Raw genomic sequence first — 26,054 nt, 5'->3', positions numbered from 1 at the left:
GGGTCGGGGAAGGTGGGGGGCGTTGACACCCAGGCTGGAACCCCGCAGGCACCCCCGTCCTTTCAGACGTCCCCCCACCAGCGCCATCCCTTTCTTCGTTTCGGTCACGGTCCGGTGCGCCCGGCTCCTCGTCTCCCCCATCGGCCTCGCTTTCTCCGACCTCCTCTTTGTTTCTGTCTTGCAGGCGGTCCTTGCATCCCCGGGCCCCTGCCCCGCCCGCTCGCCAGCCACCGAGGAGGGGGCGAGGCTCGAGTCTGGGGGGCGTGGCCTGGCGGGGCTGGGCTGGGCGGGGCGGGGCCGCGGGCTGGGGCGCGAGGCGGAGGCGGCCAGCTAGTGGACCGACGCTACTGGAGCCGGAGCGCTAGCCGGGCAGAGGCCGCAGCCAGGGGCGGCGGGAGCTGGGCGGGCCGGCTCCATGGCGCCAGCGGCGCCTGTTTGAGCAGCGCAGGCAGCGGCAGGCGGCGGCCGGATCGGGCCGCGCGGCTCCTCCTCATCATGGGGGACGTGCTGTCCACGCACCTGGACGACGCCCGGCGTCAGCACATCGCAGGTGAGTCCGGCGCCGCGCAGCTTGCTCCGGGGGTCCGGCGGGGAGCCCCGGCCACGCCCCCATCCCGGCCTGCCTGCTGGGGTCTGCGGAGAGTCAGGCCCCGGGCAGGGCGGGAGTGGCCCAGGGCCAAGACCTGTTGTCCAAGATTGTTTCTCCTACGTCTGGGTGCCCCTTCCTGGCTCCTTCTGAGCCCGCCCTTCCCCCTCCCGAGGGGACTCGAACTTCCACCCACCCCTGGGAGCCGCCGGGTCTCTGGATTCCCGGACACAGTCCCGCAGTCTGAGCTGTGGAAGAGGGCTGCAGCCTCCCCGCTTCACCTTGGGTATCTCTGCCCGGAAGCGGTCCGGGCCCACTCGGCCAGCGTGTCCTGACCTTCCCTGACTGTCCCAGGCCCCGGCTTGCTCTGGCTCCAGACCCAGTACACGTGGCCCAGGCTTCCAAGGGATTGGCCCATCAGGGTCTGAGCCTGAGCCTGGGGAGTGGGCCTAGGAGAGATGGGGTGCACAGGAGGGATGGGTCAGAACCCCTGTCCCTGGCCTCCGGCACAGCTGGGTGCTTCCGCGGGCAGCTTGTTTAGGGGGCTGGTTAAGGCCGGAGCCCAGTCTCCTCAGCCCCCTCCTTCAACCGCGTCTGCTCCCAGCCCTGCACAGTGGCCGCTTCTCTGAGGGGCAGCTGCCCTCTTCCTCCCTGGGAAAAAGCACAGGGAGTGCTGTAGGGTCCTGCGCTCCTCCTTCCCTAAACCCCAGGAATGGAGAGACAGGGTAAGATCCTCAAGCTGCCTGGGAAACTCAGTTCTGGGGGAGGCTGCCAGGGGGGAATCCCAGTGTCTGTTTCCCATCTGGGATCTCTTGGACAAGTCTCTTAACGTCCTGGCCCCTTAGTTTCCCCCTCTTCGAAATGGGGTGAATACTTTCTTGCTTATTAATCGATTTAAGTGAGCTAATTCACATGGCTTACTTAACACAGCTCTGACATAGGGGAGACCCCACTGTGTGGGATGCTGGTCCACGTACGATGTTGGGGGGCAGTCTATGAGAAGGGAGCCTGTTGCTCTTGGCTGAACTTGCCTTTCTCTGTCCGGTAGACCTAGCACACTGTGTCTGCCTACACTTAGGATGTGTCCTGCCACCCTGTAGAGTTTCAGCAGCTGTGTTCTGCCCACTCAGACCTCTGGAGAACAGGAACCAGGGGTCTCCCAATGCTGTGTTCCCCTCCTTGGCTGGACACAAAGATTTGTCCTGTGACTGGGGTCCTGGGCCCACGGCCGGAGATCCCCTTTTGTGCCAGGCCTGGGGCTGGCCCAACGGTGAGGGTGATGTAGAAGTGAGTCAGACCCTCTCCAGCATCAGACCAGCAGGGGGTTAAGTCCTGGAACACTTGTTTGTAGGACAGGCCTGGACTCTGGGAGGAGGAAGGCTGGGGCGGAGTCTTCCTGTCCCCTCCCTGTTGGTGGCAGCCTCCTGGGGCTCTGTAACAGTCCATCCATTCACGACCTCCTCTTGGGGCCCTCTCACCCCTGCCTGGGTGGGATGTGCTGCGCCTTCTTGAGGGGGGGCGTTTCCCTCCCTCACCCCACACCCAGCTCTGGCTCTACCCCCTTCCTGCCTCCTGGGCTGAGAACTGCCACCTTGAAGGGGAGGAGATGGAGGCCACAAAAGGTGAAGTGTCCTCTCCTGGGCAGGCTTGGGTTTGCTTTGTGGATACCAGGCTGGGTGGAAGAGGGCTGGGCCCACTCAGAGCCTGCTGGCCTCTTTCTTCTCAAAACTTCAGTGCTGTTAATAGCCCTCTTCAGATGCCTCAAATTCCTGGTCCAGGCTCACCTGAGGGGGCTCCTGCAGTACCAGGTGGGAGGGGAGGCAGCCAGCAAGCCTCCAGCCCCCCTCCCACGGGAGGGGGCTGCCTGGGAAATCTCTGGGGAGATTGTCACATCCTCCTTGCCCCTCCCACGGAGCAGCCAGGGCAGCGGGGCATTTTCCTGCAGGACAATTAAAATTCCAGAGCCCTCCCCCTCCGGCCCAGGGCTGCCCTGTAAAGAAGTCAGCTGTGCTCTGATTTCCAAGGCTCCGTTCCTGTTCAGGTTCTGTGGCTTGGCCGGTGGCTCCCGGGGCTCCTTGCGCACCCCGAGCAGGTGAGTGCCAGCCTGCAAGTCCTGGCAGGGGTCAGGCGCGCTCCTGCCCATGGTGCCGGTTTTTTTTTTTTTTTGCTGTCATGGCACCTTTCATCCTGGAATCTCAAAGCTCCTGGCAAGCAGGGGCTTGTTCTCACACCGGCGGCACCATGTGGCTGGTGGCAGGATGGGGAGTTTGCACGGAGGAAGAACCCTGGCCAGGGAGCCAGGAGGCCTGTGTAACCTCAGGCAGCCACTTGCTCTTACTGTCTCGGGGTCTCAGTTTCCTGCTGTGACCGAACCAGTGTGCTCCCTGAGGGCCAAAGTCGCATCCGGGTGTGAGGGCCTTGTTGTTCAGTTACTAAGTCGCATTTGACTCTTTGCTATCCCATGGACTGCAGGCTTCCCTGTCCTTCACTGTCTCCTGGAGTTTGCTCAAACCCATGTCCATTGAGTCGGTGATGCCATCCAACCATCTCATCCTCTGCTGCCCCCTTCTCCTCCGAAACACCTGCAATGCTTCCCACACACCTCAGACTTGAGGCAGCTCAGGGTCTCCTAAATCTCCAGCTCAGGTGCCTAAATCTCAATTTTCTTATCTGTAAAATGGGAATAATGACATCATGCAGGTCTGAAACTTAGCCCAGTGCTTGGGACACAGTAAGTGCTTAGCAAACATCTGCCTTTGTTATTGAGATGGTTCTTTATTCTCTGTTCCTGAAAGGGGTCCAGTGTTTGAGTTTAAAGGGAGCAGTTATAGCTGTGGTTAAGAGCTTGTCCAGGGTCTGTCCAGGGTCTGGGGTCAAGGTTGATGCTGGTTTCCTGGATGTAAGAGTCCACCTGGGTTTTGGGAACCTGGATTGCCTTCTGCATTGGCATATGTGTGAGATGGACATGGGTTCTCTGGAGGGGGTCCGGACGGCAGTGAGTGATGGACCCATATGACAAGGAAGGAACTAGGACGTGAAGAGATGGGGGGTTAGACCAGCTCATAGCTTCTACCTGGTGCAGAGGCCAGGACAAGTGTGGGCTTGCTGGTGGCTCCTGTCAGCGCTATAAGAGGGGTTCTTTGCATATGGTCTGAGCCACATAGACCAAGATGGGACAGGTGAGGGAGTGAGCTCACTGTTGCTCAAGGTATACAAGTAGGGGGTTAGGTGCTGCATTCATGGCAGGAAACCTGGCCCTGCCTGGCATGGAATAGTGGGGGATGGGAGGGGGCTTCTGCCTCAAGGATGGCCTTAAAGGACTCGTTGCTCTGGAAATTCTGTTGACCAGGATGAAATTGTGGTGGTCAAGGAACTATCTCCCCGCCACTGCCTACATCCACACAGTGCCCTGAGGTTTATCACCTGAGAGGGCTCCTGCCGAAGTTTGCCAGTGCCTGCCTGCTTCCCTTCTGCCAGCCTCACCTTTCCCGTTGCTAATTCTTTTATTAAATAGCAGCTTTATTGAAACGCAGTTCACCTGCCAGCCAGTTCGCCCACTGAAAGTGGACCAGTCAATGGTTTTGTATATTCAGAGTCAGGCAACCATCCCCACGATCAATTCAGAACCTTAGGTCACCCATGAAAGAAACTCTCTACCTGTGAGTTGCCACCCCACCCCCCTCGCTTCTCCTCCAATCCTTCCCAATTCTAGGCAACCACTGTTTGTGTTGTGTGATTGCAAAAGTAAGGCACACACAGACAATTTGGGAGTGGAGAAGTGAAAAAAACTGAGAGCTCCTCCACGTTCAATCCCTCTCCCCAGAAGAAACCCCTCCAGATTGGTGTGTCCAGGTCCCCAAACGCCCATGGTTATGTACATACACATTTAGCTCTGTTTACAAAAAGAGGTCCCAGGGTATATTTCTGTGGTTTGACTTTTCTCCCCACCTCAGTATATTGTGAGCATCTTTCCACGTCAGAACACGAGCCTGCCTCCTCCTCCTGATGGTGGGTTTCCTTTTGTGCACGGCGCGGTTTGCTTACCCAGACCCCTGTCAACCAACATGGGGTTGTTGCCAGTGTTTTGCTAGTAACCATGGTGCTGCCCAAACTGCCTTGCATGCATCCTGAGCCAGGTTCCCCTATCAGAGCGGTCTCAAAACGGAAGCCCCTGGGTCACGTTTTGATGGATTGACGCAGAGCCTCTGAAAAGGCTCTCTCCTGACCGCACGTGGTACTTCAGTCCCAAGGATTATCACCCTTTTGGACCATCAGATATGAGAAAAGGGGTATCTTTTTAATTTATTGAACAAAGTCATGAATATCTTTTGTTTGTTTGTTTTCTGAACTGATTTTAAAAGCCTGCCTCTCCTCCTTGGGCCGTGGTTGTGCCTCCCAGGAGTTTAGTGGTGGAGGCTGCGCCTGTCCAGGTGTGTGGCATCTTGATGCTGCCCTGGGCTTTGAGGGAGACCACCAGGCCGGCCGGAAGCAGTGTGCCACCTCCCACCCCCTAACCCCTCCCTCTGCCTCAGCTGCTGCCCTTAGCTTAGGTCTGGGTCAGCCCCTGGAGGTGAGGCGTCTGGGGAGATTCTGCCCTGCTCTTGTGTCGTCTTACATAATGTGCTTTTGTTGGCGTTGACCCTGCCCTCCCCCTTCTCCCCAGCCTCCACTCTGTTCCTTTCCCACCACTGGGGCCCAAGCTCCCGCCTCGCCTGTTCAGAGCTGCCTCCCACCTCACCCCTCCATCCTTCCCACACACGCTGCCAAAGAGCCTTTCTGGACCCAAACTGGGCCGTGGGCCTCCCTCCCCGCCGCCTGAGGAATGAGGTTTAGAGACAAAACTAGGAGGATCAGTCACCACCATCCTGCAAGAATTCATTCTTTAGTGGTATTTCCCTTCTGTGCTTATTGTTACACACTGCTGAGACCGTGACTCAATTCGTGCCTTGCTCCTTGCACTAAATGATGTATAATAAACATCTCTCCCTGGTCCTCAGAACCTCCCTGGAAGCATTCTCTAAAACTCCATCTTGTTCCGCCCAAGGCCATCTGTGCAGACGTTTTTCTTAGCCTTTTCCCCTAAGGCAGGACATCGCCAGGCTCCCCTGTGACCAAATAGGTGGTTTTCAGGGGCAAACTGAGTCACTATGTTTGTCTCCTTTCCTGCTCCGGTCAGCTTCCCTGCTGAAGAGAGACTCATCCACTTGCCCTCCCCTCCCCCAGCCCACAGCCTGCTCCCACCAGCCTGGGCATTTCAAGGGAGGTCCATTCCTGGGAGCCCCCCTGATGCCTCTAAGCACCTTTTCTTGGGAGTGGGCTCAAAGGGGCTGCCGGTGAACTGGGGTGGGGGGACACGGACTGATGTCCATGGCATCTGGGTGTGACCGACTGTGTATGTCCTGCTGCTTCTCTTGAGGGCAGTCCACTGATTTGTCTCCTGCCAGAGGATGAGAAGATAGAGGAAGGAGGGGCCGCTCCTAACCTGTCCGCTTAGTCCTTGTTTAACTGAGCACTTATTCTGTGCCAAGCCTTCCTTTGTCTCTTTGAATCTACACCCTCCACCTCCCTTCCCAGCATCTTACTGGCCGTGGTTGGGAGCACACGGACAGAGAAAGTCAGTGGCCAGGGAGACAGCGTGGAAAAGGGCCCAGAGAGAGGCAGGCGCTGGGGAGAAGGGGGCTGGAAAGGGAGGAACTGAGTGGGAAGAGCGGCGTGTGTCAGAGGCCCCCTCCGGTCATTACTCAGCCCCCACTCAAGTCTGTCTTTGGCCAGTCCTGCCCTCCAGCCGGCGCCCCCTCCTCCTCCTCCTCCACAGACCGAGCTCATGACTCACTCCAGCCCGGGTCTCCTCCTCGCAGCATCCTTCTGCGGTCGCAGAAATTCCTCAGCTGCTTTTCCTTCCCCTGCCCCGCCCCCACCCACTTCCCTGCCTGCGGAAGAAGGGTTTTCTGAAGACGGTGCCGGGCAGCGTTGGAAGCAAAGATGGAGGTTTCACACCCTCGAGGGTGGAGCAGAGCCATGCTCCCGCTTCCCGGTCGGATCTTGGGGCCTGAGTCACGGAAACGCTGCAATCTTTCTGATCACACAGATTTTTCAAACTGGAAGAACAGGAAGTGCCCATCTCTCCAGGGCCCCTGGTTCCACCCCCACCCCGGGAACCATCTCAGTGTATAGTGTAGATGTGCTTGGGTGGAGGGACCTACCTGGTGACACAGCGGATGGTAAGACAGAAAGAAACAGGGAGTCCTGGGCAAGGCTGCGCAGGCAGACGGCTTGGGTTCGAGCCCGAGCTTTGGCACCCGATGGCAGGTCGGCCACCCTCTCTGAACCTACCTGTCTCCCTTCTGTAAAAGAGATTGAGAGTGCGGGTTTCTCAGGGTGTAGAATCAAGAGTGACAGCCCCTGCCCGGCACAGCCCGGGGCTGGTGAGCCATGAGAACACAGCACGTGGTAGCTCTGATGACTGACACTTCCCAGACAGACATGGGCCGGGTCTGTCCTGCAGCCTCCGGCCCCCAGGCCCCTGCCATGTGCTCCAGGAAGTTGGCACACCCCAGGTTGAGGAGCCCCCAGACTCTGGCCCTGGACAGCTGCAGCGGTCAGTAGGCACCTGGGGTGGAGGACTGACACAGGCTGTGAGTCTGCTGACGAAGCAGAGTCAGTCAACATCGTTGCCTGCGCTGTGCCCGATGTTGGGCAGGGCCCAGAGAATAAACAGGCAAAAGACAGATGGGAACATACCCCTTGCCTGGCCGTGTGTCCAGATTTATTTGCTTGGTCTGGGTTTTTGTTCACTGATTGCTCTTCCGACTCTGACCAATGGCTCTGCCTCGCTCTGTGCCTTTTCTCTCCATCTGTGACCCCAAGACCAGGATCTACTTACGGGCATTCTCTGCCTCTGAATATCCTTTCCGTGTGGTCTTGAGATGCCTCCTAAAGGCAGGGCTGGGTGGGTTTGGATGTTAGAAGTTGAAGGGGAGGGTCCCCATCTGTGTATCTGTGAGACCCCGCAGGTTCTGCAGTGGGCTCTGGCCCTGGACACTCTTGGTCATTCTTTTATTCATTCACTCAATAGTTATTGATCTCCTACTGTGTGCCAGGCATTGTGCTGGATACCAGTGGCATACTGTGTCCCAAGCTCTTCCACGGCCCCTGCCCATGTGGTACTGCCTGGCTGGTTGCCCGCCCCTCTGCAGGGTGAGGGGTATCCTCAGGGGGGCAGACCTTCAGTGGGAAAGTGTGAGGGGTGACTGGTCCAGTGGGTGAGGAGGGATGGGGTGAAGAGAAGGGAGCCACAGGGGCTGGCCTTAAAGAAGAGGGGACCCTGTCCTGAGTGTCCTGGGGAGGCCTAGGAGGGTGGGTGAGAGGAGGAGGAGAGCCCAGTGATGAGAGGGTCCGAAGCAGTGTGGATAGGGTACGGTCAGGGTACGTGTGTGTGTGTGTGTGTTTATATGTGTGTGTGTATTTGACTTTGTGTGTATGTGTAAGTGGGGTGATGGGGCAACAAGCCTTGGTGATGGTGATGTGTGAGGTTGGGAAGACCTGGTGCCAGTTCTTGGTCCCGTGGGATTGATGGACCCCATCAATTTGTTTTGGGCTTCCCCAGTGGCTCAGCGGTAAAGAATCTGTCTACAGTGCAGAAGACACAGTAGATGGGTTTGATCGCTTGGTCGGAAAGATCCCCTGGAGGAGGGCATGGCAACCCACTCCAGTATTCTTGCCTGGAGAATCCCATGGACAGAGGAGCCTGGCGGGCTATAGTCCATAGCGTCATAAAGAGTCGGACATGACTGAAGCGACTAGCACATAGGTTTTATTGAGGTAATCAGTGGTCCTGCAACCCTGCTTATCATTCCCCTGATGATGGGAGACTCACTCCCTTTGTCAGCAACTCTGTGTATGAGACCTTTTCTTCCAGGGGCAGAGTGGGAAGAGGTCTGGGCCTGGATTCTGAGGACCTGACTTTGAGATCTGGTCTCAGTGGCCCTGTCACTTGGCAGATGGCATCCCTTCTCCGGACCTCAGGTTCCTTATCTGTCGAGTGGGTCTGCGGTAGCCTAGACGTGCTAGATTGTTGTGAGGCATCAATGGGATGATGTCCCGTTGTCACCAGTCCTTCCTGTTGTGTATCGTCTGTGACAGGATGTTGGCTGAGGGAGTCCCTCCTCTCAGGAATCAAAAGTGCAGGGCGTGGGCCAGGGTGCTGGGGGGCAGGGTCCACATGCAGGCCCAGGGACTCCAGTGGGTAACCGGGCACCCAGGAGGAGCAGAGGAAGAGTGAATTGTGGTTTGGGGACTTCCCTGGAGTTCCAGTGACTAAGACTCCGTACTAGCAATACAGGGGGGTCCAGGTTCGATCCCAGGTCAGGGAACGAGACCCCACGTGCCATAACTAAAGAGGCCACATGCCTCTGCAATGAGGACTGACGCTCGCATGTCCTGTAACTAAGACCCGGTGCATAGATGTACATAAATATATATTTTATTAAAGATTAAAAAAAAAGAATGAATTGTGGTTCAGAAAGTGTGAACCCCACTTCCACACCCACACATCTGTGGCCACGCCGGCCACAGCTGCTGTCCCTCCTTCCCATGCCCCACGCCGAATGGAGCTGTTTTGTGTCCATCCAAGTTTGTTAAGCCAGAATCTTCTAGAACAGGAGTCCCTTGGGCCAGAAGCTACTCACCCTCTTGTGCTTAACCCGCCTCTAATCCTTCTCACCTGCCAGGAGCCATTTACAGGTGCAGGCTGGGAGGCGAGAGCCTGAGGGCTGGTGCCAGGTGACCTTTGGCAAGTCCTGTCTGGCCCCCCTTTGCCAGTCTGTGCAACCGGGCACGAGCACAGTCTCTAGTGGCTTCCTGGCTCTGACCTCGTGGGAGCCTGTGGGCCTTGGGCTGTGTTGAAGGCAGGTGCCTAGCAATTATTTAGTGCATAATGCCATCTTGCTGTGGAGGGACGTGCCTTCTTTGAGAACTGCCCTGTGCTGGTAGAAGGGATGAAGCAGGGACACAAGCCTGGATCTCATGGCCTCATGCCATCCAAGAAGCTTCCATCAAGCTGAAGGCAGTGTGGTTTGTGTTACAAAGACACTGGGTCTTTATGTTTCCAAAGTGCATGTTGGTTTTAAACTTTGGTCAGCCCAACTCAAGAGGCAACGTGTCCGGCCTTGACAAGGAGGCAACTGGCTTCTGCCCCAGAAAGCCCCGTGGCCTTGGGCAGGTTTCCCATCATAAAGTGGGAAGGTGATCCCTGCGACGATTCTGGAAGGCAGTTGTTCCTGGCATGTGGAACCCACTGGGTACATGGCAGCCCCCTTTTGGCTGAGTCCTGGGGGAGGAGTGGTGTCCTTAGCCTGCCTGGGAATTCAGGAGTGATGGGACCTCTAAGAGGGGAGTGCGCTGACAGCCGCACTTCTGTTTCCATTTTAGCTTTTGCTTTTTAGTTTGTGTTTTTGGAAGTGTTCCCTGGAGGTGCGGGTGGAAAGGGGAGAAAAGAGAAACTGTACTGAAGCTTTGGGGAGTCCGGGCTCCGCTGGGCTGCGGAGCCGTGATTAGCGTGGAAGGGGTGCTTGCGGTTTGCTTGTGGTCTGGGCTGCTGCGGCCACAGCACTCCACTTGCCCGCGTTCGGAGCTTGCCGACGGGCCGTGGCCGCTCTCCTTTCTCTGGCCCAGTCCCTCCTCCTTCGAACCAGGAAGGCTCCTTTGCGGTCATCCGACCAGTTCCCTCCTGTTTTTGTAACTGAGTAAACTGAGGCTCGGAAGGAGGAGAGAGACATTCCCAGGGTCTCAGAGGACAGGAACCCGCAGCCCATTCCATTCCTGTACGCCCCAGACAGCAAGGACGAGTCAGGAAGGAGCGCCGGGCCTGGGTGGGGCCGCAAAGGTTATAATTTTGAACACAGAGTAAACAAACAAGCCCTTCGTGAGAGAAGCGGGCCTGTGCCGGCCTCCCAGATAGGCCTGTCCACACGCAGACAGCGAGGTGTTGTGGAGGATTAAAAAAAGCCAGCTCCCTTCCCCTCCACCCCCGCTGCCACATTTTAAGCTGCCAGGAAGAGGAAGGGGGAGAGGCCGGACCCCCTGGGACGACCACTGCTCCGGCCGAGGGCACGCTCTGCAGTGTCGGCTCTCTGTGCGGCTTTCAGCAGGACACTCTCCCTCTCTGGGCCTCAGTTACCCCCTCTCTAAAATGGGGGTGACCCCTCTCTCAAGGAGAGGGAGAGCCGCAGGGTGATTTGTGCTGAGTGACTGAACACAGTGAGCCCTTTCTCTCTCCCTGCCCTGAGTCTTTGTGGCCGGAGGCGAGGCCCCTCTTGGGGCGGCAGGGTGACTTTCTCAGGCTGGCCTGCTCCTCCTGGGAGACAAACCTCCACTCTTGGTCAGGCTGTCACTGGCTGCCCAGCTCAGCTTTCCTGTTTTCCTGTTGAGATGGTGGCAGAATTTGGGAGGAACTGCTTCTGGGGGCCTCCCCCGCAGGCAGAGGGGCTGGGCTATGGTTGGGCCTGGACACCCTGCCTCCCCGAGTGGGGGCCCAGGAGACTTCCCATATGGGGAGGGGGCAGAGCCTCTCTGCTCCCCTCCCCTCTTCCTGAGGACCCCCACTGTGGCTTCTGAGAGTCCAGCGCTGTGGACGGGAGTTTGGCGGGCATGGCCTCCGCCTTGGGCCTCAGCTTACCCCGTAGTTCAGTGAAGGAGATGGATAAGTCTCTGGAGGGCCCACTGGGCCAAGTTCTAGACCTGTAGAGGCCCTGGAGGACCCACAGACTAAGCGCACAGCCAGGAGCACTGTTCCCTGGGGCCACTCTCATGGCTGCGTTGGGGCCTCCTCTGGGCACCTCCCCAGGGTTCTTGCCGGTGACATGAGCACCACGAGGTGGTCAGTGTGGCCTCACAGGACAGAGCTGGCTCCACCAGCTGCTAGAACAGTTACTGTAGCTCTTGATGCCTTGGTTTCACCAGCTGTAAAATGGGAATGATAATACCACTTCACTTATTAGCTATGATTTAATAATATAAAGGATAATTTGCATTATGTGCATTGATCAGTTATGTTTATGCATATTTAACACAGTGCTGGGCATAGTGAACGCTCAATAATCAATAGCTATTATTGACATTTGTTAGTTTAAATTAATTGCTTAGCAGTGAGTGAATGAGTAAATGTCCTGCAAGGTTTCCATCTCAAAGCACGAGACGTTATTTGGACCTGAAGTTACTTGGAAGGAGGATCTGGTGGGTGCCGAGAGTGGGGTCGGAGGGTGGGGCAGACGTGGGCAGGGTCAGAGCCCTGGCTGGTTCTGACTTCCCCTCGGCCTGTCTGGAAGGAGGGTTTGCCTTCTACCTCGTGTCTGAGACCGCAGGCCTGGAGCGCGTGCGGCCGTGCACACAGCTTCCTTCCTCCCGGTGTGTATTCCTCTCCATCTGACTCACACTGGCTTTGAGTCTTTTGTTCTTGTCCTTGAGCCCCAGGGGTGAGGCAGGGCCCAGGGACTCACTCTAGGATGGGCTGACCCTCCCCCAGCTCCTGACCGCTCTGTGCTCTGGGCCTCCAGGACTGAGCCCTGGTGTGACAGGTGGGGGACGCGACCCCTGGGTCCTGGTGCCCCTGCTGACTCACTGTGTGGCTGGCACTGGAGCACAGCTTTACCCCTTGAGGATCCACTGTATGCTTGGTACCCAAACCAAGCATGCCTGGGCCCTGCCCACCTAGAGCTCAAGGCTCGGCCGGAGAGATGCAGCGTATAAGTGCTTACCAGCCGGTCATTAATTAAATAATTATCAGAGGGTGCATCGTGATGAGATGACCATGCTCTTAGAGAATTCGCCTGCGTGGGCCCTGGAGGTGCTTGTCTGAGGGCTCTCTTGGCAATAACTGTCGCTGGCTGCCCAGCTCAGCTTTCCTGTTTTCCTGTTGAGATGGTGGCAGAATTTGGGAGGAACTGCTTCTGGGGGCCTGCCCCGCGGGCAGAGGGGCGGAGGCCCAGGGACTCACCCAGGGTCCCTCAAACGACTCAAGTCCCTTCCCCTTTTGGTGTCTCAGTTCCTGGTCAGAAAAATGGACCCTTCCAGGACGGGTACTGTGACAAGCTGGGGTCCTGCCGCTGACCCCACCCAGGGCTTGGGTGGTCATCTGGGTTTTAGAACAATGACCATTGGCATTGGGTGCTTCTATAGGCTGGGTGGGGAGGGGCTGCCCAGGGCGGGTGGTCCTCACCATCCCCCACCACCAGTGGGAGTGATGGCAGAAAGGAGGCAGAAGCCCCTGGTGAATCCGCCTGGCCAGTCCACACCCCGAATTTACCTGAATACAACCAGATGGTTACATTATAGCTGGGTTACAACAGAAAAAAAAAAAGGAGGGAAACAATCTCTGAAAGAAAGTGAAAGTGTTCGTCACTCCGTCATGTTCTACTCTTTGCAACCCCATGGACTATATAGCCCACCGGGCTCCTCTATCCACTGGGAGTCTCCAGGCAAGAATATTGGAGTGGGTTGCCATTCCCTTCTGCAGGGGATTTTCCCAACGTAGGGATCAAACCAGATCTTCTGCATTGCAGGCGGATTCTTTACTGTCTGAGCCACCAAGGAAGCTCAAAACAATGTCTATCAGTAGGTAATGTTCAATGGTGTAACATGTGGCCATTGAAAGTAAAGAGGAGCCGGGTGTCTGCAAGTGCATACTAGGTCTGTGCAGGTGTAGGAAAAAAAATGAAAGGAAATTTATCAGCGTGTTAATAGAGATTTGGGGGTGGTGGTGGTAGGATAATGGATTATTTAATTTTTTTCTTCCTTCTCTCTTGTTGTCTTTTGCATGGTTAATATATCAAATAAAAAAGAATAGCCTGTATTTGGGGGGAAAATTTGGCTGTTTTTTTGGGGGAAATTTTAGTCTTTTAATTCCAGAATCAGAGCCATCTTGGCCTAATGAGAGCCTCCACGGGGTGGTTGCAAAGCACAAGGTGGGCCTGGAGAAAGGGAGAGGGTAGAGAAGGTTCTGGAAGTGCTAGGGGTGGGGAGTTGTTAAGCTGGGTCTCGAAGGTCAGGCTGGATTTTGGCCACCAGAGTTGGGGTACAGACAGGTGCCCGTCTGTGGAGGGGAACAGGCGGACTGTAGCTAGAGAGAGGGGGCAGGAGCCCTCCTGGTGCATCCTTGAGAGCCTGGCAGGGGAATCGGGGGAAAGGAGCCCTTTCTCATCAACACTTCTTAGCTGGACTTTAACAAGAGGGTTTTATTTCTGCTACTCTGGGGAAGAACAGTGAAAGAATGTTAAAGTGAAGTTGCTCAGTCGTGTCCGACTCTTTGCGACTCCATGGACTGTAGCCTACCAGGCTCCTCTGTCCATGGGATTTTCCAGGCAAGAGTACTGGAGTGGGTTGCATTTCAGTAGCAAGTGTTAACTCTGTGTCTAGCCCGGAGATACCTGTGGCCAGGGATGGATGAGTTGGAGCGGGGAGGGGTTCAAGCTAGTGGTGGTGGATTGATTCCCCAGCACACAGTCTTTCTGCACCAGGCTATCCCCCTGCAGCATGTAGAAAGGCTCCAGAACATTCCATTATGGACCCAATAGCCTGCCTTTTAACTTGCTCAGCCAAACCCCTATTGCTGAACACGGGTTGTTTCTGTTTTCCACTGTTGCAAACTGTGCTCTGTTGGACAGCCTTAATCATTTCCATGGGATTAATCCATCGATTCCACCATTGTTCTCAGTGCCAGGTCGTGTGCGGGTCTTGGGGTGCTCGAGCTGGGGAGGCAGCTTCTCATCCTCACGGAGACCCTTTTCTGGGAGGAAGGACTCAGTATGGAACCCTAGCCAAGATTAGGGGTGGGGTAAAGGCCTCTCTGGGACCCCAGGGAAAAGTGACCTAGACTTGGAGGATCAGGGAAGGCTTGTTAGGAGAGGGGATGTCTAGGTGAGACCCAGGGGATGAAGGCAGAAGAGTCATAGGCAGAGGGTTATCTCTTCAGAGACCCAGAGCTGAGAGAGTGCAAGCATTTGAGGGAACCGGAATTTCCCAGAAACTGGTGATTATTGCCATGGTTCCTGCTGGCCATGGCAGCAGCACCTCCACGGGCACTGCATTTTGGTGGTCATTTTTCAAAGTGCTGGGGCATCTGTCCCTCTGTAGGGCTGGGATGTTCTTGTGAGGGACACAGGAGCAGGGTGATGTGCCTGCCCCAGGTGACAGTCCTGCAGATACCCCCCCTTTCCACCCCCGGCCCCCTCACTGCCCAGGCTCAGCTCCAGTTTCCCAGGCCCTGTGCAGGTGCTGTATCGTTTGACAGAATCTGCCAGAAGAGGAAACTGAGGATCCGAGCTTAGGTGACAGCTCGGTTTGCGTGCCGGGGTGGTGACCTGGTCTCTGCTGATGTGTGACCTTGGACTGGCCCGGCTGGCTCCAGATGCAGCCTCACCTTTGTAGGAAGCATCCCAGTGGGATGGGAGAGCCGCTGGCAAACACTCCTCCCGGGGCTGGGAAGGGTCTGTCCCCAGGCCTGAGCTGACTTTTCTGGAAAACCCCAACCTCTCCCTGTGCCTGAAGATGCCCGGGAGACTGAGTCGAGCGCTCTGGTGTCAGCTCACAGTCAGGGACAAGATTTCCTGTGCACAGTTGCCCTGCTTGGTGCTGGGGATCAGTCATGAATGAGACAGACAGGGTCCCTGTCCTCATGGGAGTAACAGACACCAGTTAATTGTCAAGACTGAGTTGTGCTGTTGACTCAAGGGGTTCTGCCCTGAATGAGGGTTGTGGCTGTCAGGGACAGTGACAGTTGGAGGAATGCTTTCAGGGTCCAGGGAGATGGAATCCAGCTCCTTCACTGGGCAGATGAGGAGCTGGAGAGCCAGGGTCACCCGACGGCAGTCAGGTGCCCAGACTCAGACCCCAGCGATCTAAAGCCTGCATCTCTGCCTGGAACTCATGCTTAGAATCTATCATTACTGCCCAGGGAGAGATGGCACCCCCTCCCCACTCATCTTCAAGGGACCCCTGGAGAAGCAGACACAGAACATGGGCCTGTTGGCCAAGAGCAGAGTTTCCACAGGCGGGGGGGCACACTGGCACCTGGAATGAGGCGTATGAGGTGGGGTCCTCTGGCGCCCGAGGAGACCTGCAGCTGCTGACCCCAGGGTGGGGCAGGGCCCGTGTCTTCTGCTGGCTATGGGAGTCTTGTTATTTGAATAAACTTTCCATTTCCATCTGCATGAAACCTCTCCATGCTGAGGGTTGCTGGCATTCCAGCCCAGGATTGGGTTTCCTTCTGGCTCAGCAGCAAAGCTCATGAGTTAATTTTCAGAGTTGATCATCTTCCTTCTCCCTCCTCTCTCTTTCCCTGGGCTTGTCTCCCTTTGCGGGCCCCCACCCCACTTCCCACTGGACCCAGGGAGCCAGCACAGCAGGCAGCTGTGTGTGTGTGTGTGTGTGTGTGTGTGTAAGCGAGGGATAGAGTGATGGATAGGAGGATGGATGGATGGATGGTAGATAGGTGGAGCAGGGGAGAGGTCTGGGTCCCGAGGCAGCTAGGGAAGCAGCTTGGCTTGGACTTAGAGAAAAGGGTGGTGTCAGAGGGCATCAGCTGATGAAATGTGTGGGATGTGTGTCTGGGTTTAGCCCTTTTTCCGTTAGGCTTTGGCCACAGTAACTGGCACTTACTAGTGATTGCTTGTTATTAGAACGGTAGCTGGCATTCATTGGGCTCTTCCAACGGTCAGGCAGAGTGCTAGAAACACATTCTGAGGTAGTCCTCACAAGAGCTCTGTGAGGTGCATGCTATTCTTACCCCCATTTTATGGATAAAAAAACAGGTTTGGGAAGGTCACCGGCAGTTGCAGAGCTAGATCTGTTTTTACTGCTAACCTGCCTCCTGGGACAGGATCTTCTCCGCAACCTCCTTGCCAATTGGCCATCGGACTCCTGCTTGTATGCCTCCAGGGACAGGGAGCTCCCTACTCTAATAGGGTCACCTGTCCCACCCCTGGGCACCCGAGATAGAAAGGCCCTTGTGGATCCTGTCTGCCGTGGTGGGTCCCTCAGAACAGGCTCCGTGGGCATGGCTGTGCCTGACTTCCCATAGCATTGCTCTTCCCTGGGAATTTTCCAACCCTTTTGTTGTGGGAGATGAGCTAAGTTCTCCCTCCTTGCCTGTAGCAGTCCTTACCTGGTACTCAGCCCTTTACAGTGTCATTCGTCACATACCGAACAAGCCTGAGCAAACTTGATGCTGACACCATAGAGGTATTTTCATTAGCATTGAGCTGGACGTCTTAGTCAATTCAGTAAGACACAAAAGGAAAAACAGAGAGAGCGGTATGAATACGAGACGTATTCATTCAAAGCACTTTGCCAGCTAGCCTCGCCTGTAGCCTTGTCCACCTGTGAGTCCACCTGCAGGAAGCAGAGGCTCAGAGATACAGGGAGCTTGAGAAACCGCGTGGTGAGGAGCAGACGCACTGTGGTCCCCCACGGTCTGGTGGCTTGCGGTTTGTCGGGGTTTGCTTTCTGAATCTTCATTGATGTTTCTCCGTGCACTTCCCCTTTCTCCCCACCTTTGATTTCCCTCCTGCCCCCACCCCCTCCCCCCTGGACCCAGGGATCCAGCCCTGCAGGCACGTGTGTGTGTGTGTGTGTGTGTGAGAGAGAGAGAGAGAGAGAGGGAGGCGGGAGGGATAGAGTGATGGATAAGCAGATAGATGGAATTTCCCTTTCTGAGTGGTTAACCTCTGAGGGCCCAGGGCCCCAAACGAGCGGACCCCAAGTGTGTCACCTTCCTCTGAGCGGCCTGCTGAGGGGCCAGGTAGCTGCTATTTTGGTTCTGTTTTTCTGGTCCCCATTTCATGGCGTGAAACACATCGCAGAAAACGGCTGGTAGCACAGGTGGACACACTGTGGGACCCCTGAGCTTGTGAAAGACCCCACTGCGCGCCTGACCACCCCTCTGGTGGCCACCCGCGCTCCAGCGGGTGCAAGTCCTCCTGTGGGTCGTTCAGGCGTCATCACTGACTGCACCGGCCCCCGTATGCTGAGGCTCTGGGGCTTCCCTCATTTCCCTGATCCTTATGAAAACCCGACCAGGTGGGTACTATTCTTCCTCCCACTTTACAGCCCAGAAAACTGCAATTCAGAGAGAATTAAGCCCCATGTCCAAAGTCCTACAGCTAGTCAGCCAGTGAGGTTAGTATTGGAACCAAGACTGAATTCCAGAACCTTGACACTACGCCCTTCTGTGAAAGTGCCCTTCTTGACCTAGGAGGGTACTCACAGATGTGTGTGGAAAAGATGAATGTTTTGCTGAATGCGTGTCTAAATCTGTGCTTTCCCTGTGTCTTCTGCTTGGCAGATCTCCCTGCCCAGCCGTCCTCCTTCACCTCACCAGCACCCCTTCATGTCTCGGGGGCCACCTCCTCCTGGAAGTCTTCCCTGATCCTGCAGGCTGGGTTAGCCATCCCTCCTCTGGGTTCTTCTGCTACCCCCAGCTGGGGACTTACCGTGTCCCATTGTAGGTTTTGTTGACAGTCTGTCTCCTTTGGACAATGGGGACTGGGTGTGTCTGACTCACTCCTGAATGCTCAGTGCCCCGTGGTTGCTGAATGAATGAATGAATGAGGACATGAAACCTTTCTCAGCCAGCACGATGGAACCCCGAGACCCTCACCTGTCCTTGGCTCTGCCCCCGGCTCTGCCCCCCCGCCACCCTTTAGGTTGACCCTGAGCTGGTCGACAGAGGATGTGGACTGCTGCTTGGTGGCTGCAGGGAGGGGCTGGGTGGCGATGCTGGTTGCCAGGCTGGTCGTGGAGGAAGGGCTCGGGCAGTGAGCTCTGCCTGGGCACCTCAGGGTCTTAACTCCAGTCTGGGCGCTAAGGGGACAGTGGACCTGTGGCGGGCACTTGCCAGTGTGAGGGTGCTGTGGCAGAGGGCCCTGGGTGCCTGGTCCAGCCTCAGCACTCTGCACTTTGGGCTGAGAGCAGGCATGTGTCGTGGGGCACCATGGCCTCAGGGCAGTCGTGACCAGTGGGCAGGCCCCAGGTTATAAGGGTTCAGGCTCCAGGGGGCATGGCAAGGAAGAAAAGAAGAGCATGGAGGCGAGGGATGCTGCTGAGAAGCCAGTAGGAACAGGGACTGGGCGGGTGGAGGTTAGTGTTTACAAAATCACCGTCATAGATGAGCCGCCTCTGTGCCCAGCCTGATGACCACAGCTAATTATCCCCAGTCCACAGAGGAGAATACTGAGGCTCAGGCGAGGCCCCGGACCACTGGGCTAGGACTTGTCCCATGTCTGTCTGGCTCCCAAGCCAGGGCTCTCTCTGGGGCAGGAGGATGGGGGACGTGGAGCCAGGTGGGCAGGGTGGGAGGTTGGTCCTCCAGGTGGCCTTTGACCTTCCTTTCCTCCCTGCGTGGCTCTGTTGGCCTGAGATGTGGCCTTGGCCGTGGCAGGTCTGGTGCAGGACACCAGACTGGGGAGCCCAATCCCAGACGTGCTCCCCGGAGTGGAAGGGGGCCCCCCTCCCTGTCCTGCCCTGGGTGGAGGGTGCTGCAGGGGCCCTGGGCACCCCTTCTTCACCCGCCCGGCTTGGGTCTGTGTTCCCAGAGAGCAGGGACTCCTGGGTCTGGGCTCCCAGAACAAGCCACCAACTGTCGGGTGGTGCCCGCAGCCGACTGGGGGCTCTGCCAGGCAGCGAGGGAGGGGCCGGAGGGGATGAGAGAGCTTTTGTTTCCCTCTGCCTCCCACTGAGGTGGCCTCCTCCTCCTCGAGGTGTCAGGGCAGTCCCCGGTGGGCGGGTCTGCGCTCTGCCTTTCTGGGGTGGGGGGCACTCCTCTGGGCCTTCACTTCAGCCCCCTCCCCCGCTCCCAGCTCTGGTCTCCCAGCACACACACTCTCCCACCAGAAGACCTGCCTCGCTGAGCCGTGGTTAAATATTTGCTAAGTGAGAAGAGCTGTAAAGGCAGCTTTGTAAGCGCTCCTGGCCGGCTCCTCCTGGCCCGCCCCCCGCCGCTGCCTTGCCCCAAAGCTGCCTTCGTAATGGGAGACGCAGCTAGCCTCCTCCCCAGGCCTCCGGGGCCACCGTTTCGGCATCTGAAACCGGGTGACCTCCCACCAGGGGCTGTTCCTTTGGCACGTGTTTGTCGAGCACCCACCTGGCCCAGATATAAGCCTGGTGTTGCGTCTCTGTCTGTGGCGGGTGGTGATACAGTCATGACACTTGCAAAAAGCCCCCAGGAGAAGCAGGGGCTGTGGTGGTGGAGTTTCCAGGGGACTGGATTTGTCTGGGGGGTGGTCCTGAGGGCCAGGCGGAGAGGGTGGGCTCTGGGAGAGCTTTCCAGGCCAGAGACCCCCAAGACCAGAGGCAGGTTCCCTCGCTGGGCACGGAAGCCCCTGGATTTGACTCCCTCACTGCCCTCACGGGGAGCTGGGCCTTGGCTGCCTCTTCCCTGCTCCTGCAGCCTCAGTTTTCTCATCTGCCCAGTGGAGAGCTTGGACTTGGATTTCACAGAGCCCTTCCCAAGTCCAGTGGCCTGATCAGCGTATGTGCCTGGCCCGTTAGCGAGGGAACACGCCAGGGCAGGGCTTTCACAGGTGCTGAAGGTTATGATAACAGCTACGAACCTTCATAACGCTCATGTGGCCCTTTGTTAGCAGCAAAACCCAATATCTCCTGCAGGACTTTCGTAGGTGCTGGAGGTTATGATCATAGCCACGAACCTTGCGCTTTGACTGTTAACAGAAACTGTCGTCTCCTGAGGACCCCAGGTCACCAGGTGAGCTGAGGGCAAGACTCTCATCTTATGCCCGTTTTGTTGTTGTTTAGTCGTTAAATCGTGTCTGACTCTCTGCGAGGCTACGGACTGTAGCCCACCGGGCTCCTCCATCCATGGGGTTTATAGATGAGAAAACTAAGCCCAGAGAGGCCATTGGCAGCTCAGATTTGCTTCTTGCTTCAAGCTCGGCCCTGGAACACACCTGCCTCTGTGAGAAACCCGCTCTCCTCTCCTAACAATGGTGCTGTGCTGGGCACCTGGCTTACAGACGTGACCAAGGTGCCAGCCTGACCTGGGGAGCTGCTGGGCGAGTGGGGAATGTGCCAGAGAGAGTCACTGAGGACTCCTGAGCGCCTTCTCCATGGCCTGCACAGTTCTCGATACTGGGGTAGAGCGGTGAGCAGAGCCTGGCTTGGCTTTGTGTCCTGGTTTTGCTCACACCTCTGTGATGCTGGGGAAATCACTTCATCTCTCTGAGCCTCCCTTTCCTCCTCTATAAATGGGTTTAACGGTTAACTCTGAAAGTGAAAGTATTAGTTGCTCAGTCGTGTCCAACTCTTTGCGACCGCATGTGCTGTAGCCCGCCAGGCTCCTCTGTCCATGGGATTCTCCAGGCAAGAATACCGGAGTGGATTGCCATTTCCTTCTCCAGGAGGTCTTCCCGACCCAGGGATGGAACCCAAGTCTCCTGCATTGCGGGCAGAATCTTTACTGTCTGAGCCACCAGGGAAGCTCTAGGTGAGGGTTAAAGGAAATAACGTAGATGATAATTGTTAACACATATGGCAGCTGCCTCTGTGCCTGGCACTGGGCTAAGTGTTGCATGCATTAGCTCATGCCCCACTTATTATTATAATTACATGCAAATGTGAAACTGCAGAGCCTGTGATGGAGGAAATGATGTCTGGCTAAGAGTTTGAACTGTATTAACGAGGGGCAAGGGAGCTTCAGGCAGAGGGTGCAACACAAGGCACTGGGGAGGGAGGCAGGACTGAGAGCCTGGATCCAGTCTGGCATGGTGTGTTCGCTGGGGGCAGTTTTCCAGGCCCTGTGGCAGGTGCTGAGAGTTCAGCAATGGATGAACTTTGGTCTCCGAGGTCCAGTGAGATCCTTTAAGAAGGGCTTGGTGTGACTGTTTCCCATGTGTTGCCACAGCCCGAGAGCCTGGGTTCAGGTCCTAGCTTGGAGTTGGGCTCCAGCCCTTGACAGCTGGCTGACCTGGGACAAACCAGCAGGTCTCACAGCCTCTGTTTCCTCTGCAGGGGAGGTGACAGAGCCCCTCCTGGGGCTCGGCCAGGGCTCTGTGACAAGTCCCCCTGCAGGGCTGGGCATCTCCAGTTGGCATCATGCCTCACCAGGTGTGTGATGCCAGGTGAGCTCCCTAACTGCCCCCACGCTTCCATTTCCCACACTGAACACGGTGGGTGGGGGTGGGGTGGTGAGGACCCTCCCTCCCAGGGCCGTTTTCATCTCCACGTGAGGCATGGGGCCAGCGCACGGTCAGGGGTCAGTCATTCCCAGGCCGTGGTGGGTCATGGGCTGCCAGATTATGGGAAGATACCTTTCCTTGTTCATAACTGGCCCCAGGGAAGGGGTACCCAGCAGAGGGTCCCTTTGGGGCGCCTGAGGCCAGTCGGGAGGAAGCTTCGAGGGTGGCAGCCCCCTTCCTTGGGGAGGAGGGCTGCTGGGCACTTTCTCGTAGTCCTGGGACCCCTGCTGCAGCTCCCGGGTTGGGCATTGGGCATTCCTTTCTGCGGTGAGAAATCTCTGGGGCGTGTGTGGGGAGCTGTATTGCTCAATGGGGTGGCGGCTCCCCACCTGGCCTCTCCCTCTGGGTTTCCTCCTTCTTGGTTCCTCCTTTGTGCCAGGTCAGTTCCAGATGTGGTGGGTGCTGTCTGGGGGCATCAGAGAGGGAACAGGCCTTACCCACCTTGAGATCACTGGAGATGAGGGAGGCTACGGGAGTGGGTGGAGGTCCCATCCAGCCTGGGGACCTCTTGGGGGGAAGGGGCATTGGAGAGTGAGGAGGAGGGGTGTCCCTGACCTGGGGGAACCCCACGGTGAGGAAGGGCGTTCAGGGTCTGCAGGTGCACGGAGGAGCTGGATCTTTGTCTTCAAGGCACTGGGAGCCAGGGACGCGTTTGAGCAGGGGAGGTTCAGGGTGAGAGTTCTAACAAAAAGATCCCTGTGGCTCCTGTGTGTGGGAAGGACAGGGAGCGAGCCAGGAGTGGAGGTGGGGGAAATTTGGAGGCTGTGGCAGGAATAAGCTGGGAGGGGGCCTGGGCTGGGGCGAGGGTGGGCAGTGACTAGTGGTGTAGTCTGGGTTGAGCTGTTCTGGCCTCTTGACCAGCCCCGAGTCAGTTAGGAAGCCCACCACCCTGATGGCCGTGTGCTGGGGGCACAAGCGCTCAGGAGTGGGGTGACCCTGGATCGGCCCCTAGCCCTCTCTGGGCACTGTCCCCTTCAGGGGGTTCGGCTGTCCCCCTTGGGGGCGCCCAGTTGTCCTGCTCTCTTCTTGCCTTTGGCTCTGCAGGATTCTAGCTACTGTTTCAGGCTTTTCTCACGGGCGGGCTGCCAGACCCCCTCCCCTGCTGGCCGATGGAGCCTGTCATTACCCCCCTCTTCCTGGCTTTGCCCCTGATTACAGGCCCTGAGTGGGAGCCTTGTCAGCCTGTCTGACCGTGGCCACCCACCCGGCCAGTGTGGTGAGAAGCCCCAGTGGCTGGCAGTCTGCAAGGTGGAGGTGAGATGCATTCGCCCAAACTTTGGTTCCCTGTTAACACTCAGACTGTTCTGGGTCCATATAACTGACAAGCTGTGTGTCCCCCGAGGAGTCACTTCACCTCTCTGAGTTTCAGTTTTCTCCTCTATAGAATGAGGACAACACATCAAATGACTCGTGCGAACCTGGGTGCAGCAGGGCTGCGAGCACGTGGCCGCTGCGGTTATGTGTTAATAATGATAATGGGCTGATGGAGCAGAGAAGCCCTGGGCCAGCATGGGGGCTGGCATGCCGACCCAGCTCTGCCGGGACCTGCTGTGTGGCCTTTGGAGAGTGTCCCTAGTGCTCTGGCCCTCTCGCTTGTCCTGCTCTCCCAGGTGATGGAGATGGAGGCACTCTGGAGCACTCTGACGCAGGCAAGCTCGGTCCCTGCCCCCACTCCGCCTCTCCTGTTCCTTTGGCTCTGGGTGGGGTTGGTATCCCTGGCTGCCTGCCCGCCTCCCCACCCCCTCCAGCCCCCCGCAGTGCTCTGGGAACCAGGCAGGCAGGTTGTGGGCCTGCTCCGCCCTGCAGGGTGCTGGTTTCAGTCCGCAAATCTCTCAGCCCTGAAACCCGGCTGGCCTCATGGGTGAGGTGTGGCCCCCGAACCCACTGGAGGGACCGGATGAGCCAGGGTCAGGTCTGGCACGGTGCCCTCAGCTCGGGACAGTCCAGGGCTGGGACCAGTGTGAGGCCCCCAGGGTTGGGCCAGGGCTGATGCGATCTTGGCTTGTGATCGTCCCCTTCCTCCCAGCACCTTGTCAGCGTGGAGGCGGGTCCCAGACCTGGGCCAGATCGGCCGCTGCTGCTCCCCAGTTGAGGGACTGGGCAGGGCTCAGTTCTCTGGGGCTGGGCCTCCTCATCGGAAACATTCCTCCAGTTCAGACACCACCTCTCCAGGGCTGAGCTGAAGGTCTGGGCGATGGTCCACATGACACAGGTGTGGCGTGTGCTGGGCTTGGGAGGTCCATGAGAAGGCAGAGCATCTCCTGAGCTTGGCATGGAGGCTCTCAGGGTGCACCTTTCTGGGCCTGTTCTCTGCGGACCCCTATAGCCTTTCCTCCCATCGTCAGCTCAGCAAGCCCCTTCTCTCTGGGCACAATGGCCCCCAGAGTTTCCAGGGGACTTCAGGCCACCTCGGGGCCTCTCCAACTTCTTGCCCAGCCCCCGCTATCTGAGTGCAGGAAGTAGCGTGATCCTTAATGTTGTCAGTTTGGAAAATCAGAGATTAACATGCTTCCGGCTGCCTTGCCTGCTGCTGGTGCTGGCCCTGAGGTTGGGCCAGGCCAGGGTTGCCCAGCCCCTGTTTCAAGGGCCTCTCCCTGGCTTAGAGGAAGCTTGGACAGGAGGTGCTTAAAAGGGGCCCTGTTAGCGACACGCCTCCCCCTCGCCAAGATGAAGTGTATTCTGCTCGTTAGCCCGTGAGTGTGTATTGAGTTGTGTCCGACTCTTTGTGACCCCATGGACTGTAGCCAGCTAGGCTCCTCTGTCCATGAAATTCTCCCGACAAGAATACTGGAGTGGGTTGCCATTTCCTCCTCCAGGGGAATCTCCCCAACCCATGGATTGAATCTGCATCTCCTGCATTGGCAGGCAGATTCTTTACCGCTGAGCCACCTGGGAAGCACTCTTTAACCCAATGATCTTATAAACTGACTAGGCAGATACTGGTGTGCTGTTTGCAGAGGGAGAAACAAAGGCTCAGAGAAGGGAAGTGCCTTGACCAAGCCACACAGCATATTGGGAGCAGAGTTGAAGCCCAGAGTTGCATGCCCAGTGGAGATGGTGCTGAGTTGGCAAGTGAGGGGTGATGCTGAGTCTTGCTCCCCTCACCCCAGTTCTCCCGTCCAGCCTGAGGGGACTGTGGTCAACTCCCACTCCGAGCTGACTCACCAGCAGCTCAGATACGGTGCTGAGACCAGCACCCCAGTCAGCTTCTGGGGCCAGCACAGCACTGATTAGATTGTCGTTGAGATTTTAGATCAGCTGAGCTGATAGGAACCCACCCACCCATTTTGCCAGTAGGAAGGTTGAGGTCCAGAGCAGATGGACAAGCGAGTTCCCAGTAGGAGTGAAGGTTCCCTGCCGGTTCCACCAGACAGGGGCTGGAGACCCCCAGACCACTCTTGGCTCTGATTGTCGCCAGCTGCGTGACCTTGGAAAAGTCACCTTGCCTTTCTGAACCTTGGTTTCCTTATCTGTAGAATGGGACTGTAAAACCTGCCTTGCTCACCTCTGGGAGCAGGTGGAGACCCAGCAGGAAAGTGTAAGACAGGCTTTGGAAATTGTGTTGGGAATGAAGAGGCTTTACGAGGTGGGGGTTTGTGCAGGCTTTGGTGTGAGACTAGGTTTAGAATCTACCTCTTTCACCTTCTAAGCTGAGTGTCTTTCAGAAGGTCTCCAAGTCTCCCTGCACCTCAGTTATCTTGTCTATAAAGGGGAGGTGACAGGATCTCTCAGCATTACCTGAGGGGTTGAACGTGCCGAAGTCCTGCATGGCGAGGCACCCTGGTCCCCTCTGGGAGTTAGTGCTGAGGGTCCGAGTCAGGAAGACTAGAGGGTAGGGAGGGTCCCCCGGGTCACCCTCAATGGTTCCAGAGGTGCACAGTTTGTTGACTGTGAGTGAGATGGCCTTTCGAGAGCCATTAATCCACGGTTCCAGTCCTGCTAAGAATCAGAGATAAGGATGCAACCAACTTGCTTCAAGGCTTGGCTCCAAAACAGCCTCCAGGTTGGGGGAGAGAGTTGTGTGTATTTCACCCTGGCCCCGACGTGCTGGGCAGTGGCCTCTTCAGATCCCAGCGGAGCCCACTGCCTTCACGCTGTGGACATTGCCTCGAGGTAGAGGCCGTGGGTGGGCAGTGGCTCCCTGGGGTCGCAGAACACAGTGGTGGCTGGGCACAGAGCCCCAGACTTCAGGGGCTGTCCTCCTGGGCTCATAAAGAAATCACGAC

General features: G+C 57.1%; 1 protein-coding gene across 2 annotated transcripts in view; it reads left to right on the top strand.

The window, feature by feature from the left end:
- Nucleotides 1-324: 324 nt before the first annotated feature.
- Nucleotides 325-26,054, top strand: part of NIBAN2 (niban apoptosis regulator 2) — a 52,472-nt gene continuing 26,742 nt past the window's right edge. Inside the window, exon 1 of one of the 2 annotated variants that reach the window (XM_061433540.1) lies at nt 325-550. In XM_061433540.1, coding sequence (XP_061289524.1) covers nt 496-550 — 55 coding nt within the window. In that variant the 5' untranslated portion in view covers nt 325-495. Of the gene's footprint in view, nt 551-2,063; nt 2,209-26,054 lie in introns of those variants that run through there. The other variant, XM_061433541.1, reaches the window with a different exon arrangement.

The sequence above is a fragment of the Bos javanicus genome, chromosome 11 (genome assembly GCF_032452875.1).
Source record: "Bos javanicus breed banteng chromosome 11, ARS-OSU_banteng_1.0, whole genome shotgun sequence".
Classification (NCBI taxonomy): Eukaryota; Metazoa; Chordata; class Mammalia; order Artiodactyla; family Bovidae; genus Bos; species Bos javanicus.
The sequence above is the reverse complement of the archived record's forward strand: the minus strand, read 5'-3'. Positions and strand labels throughout refer to the sequence as shown.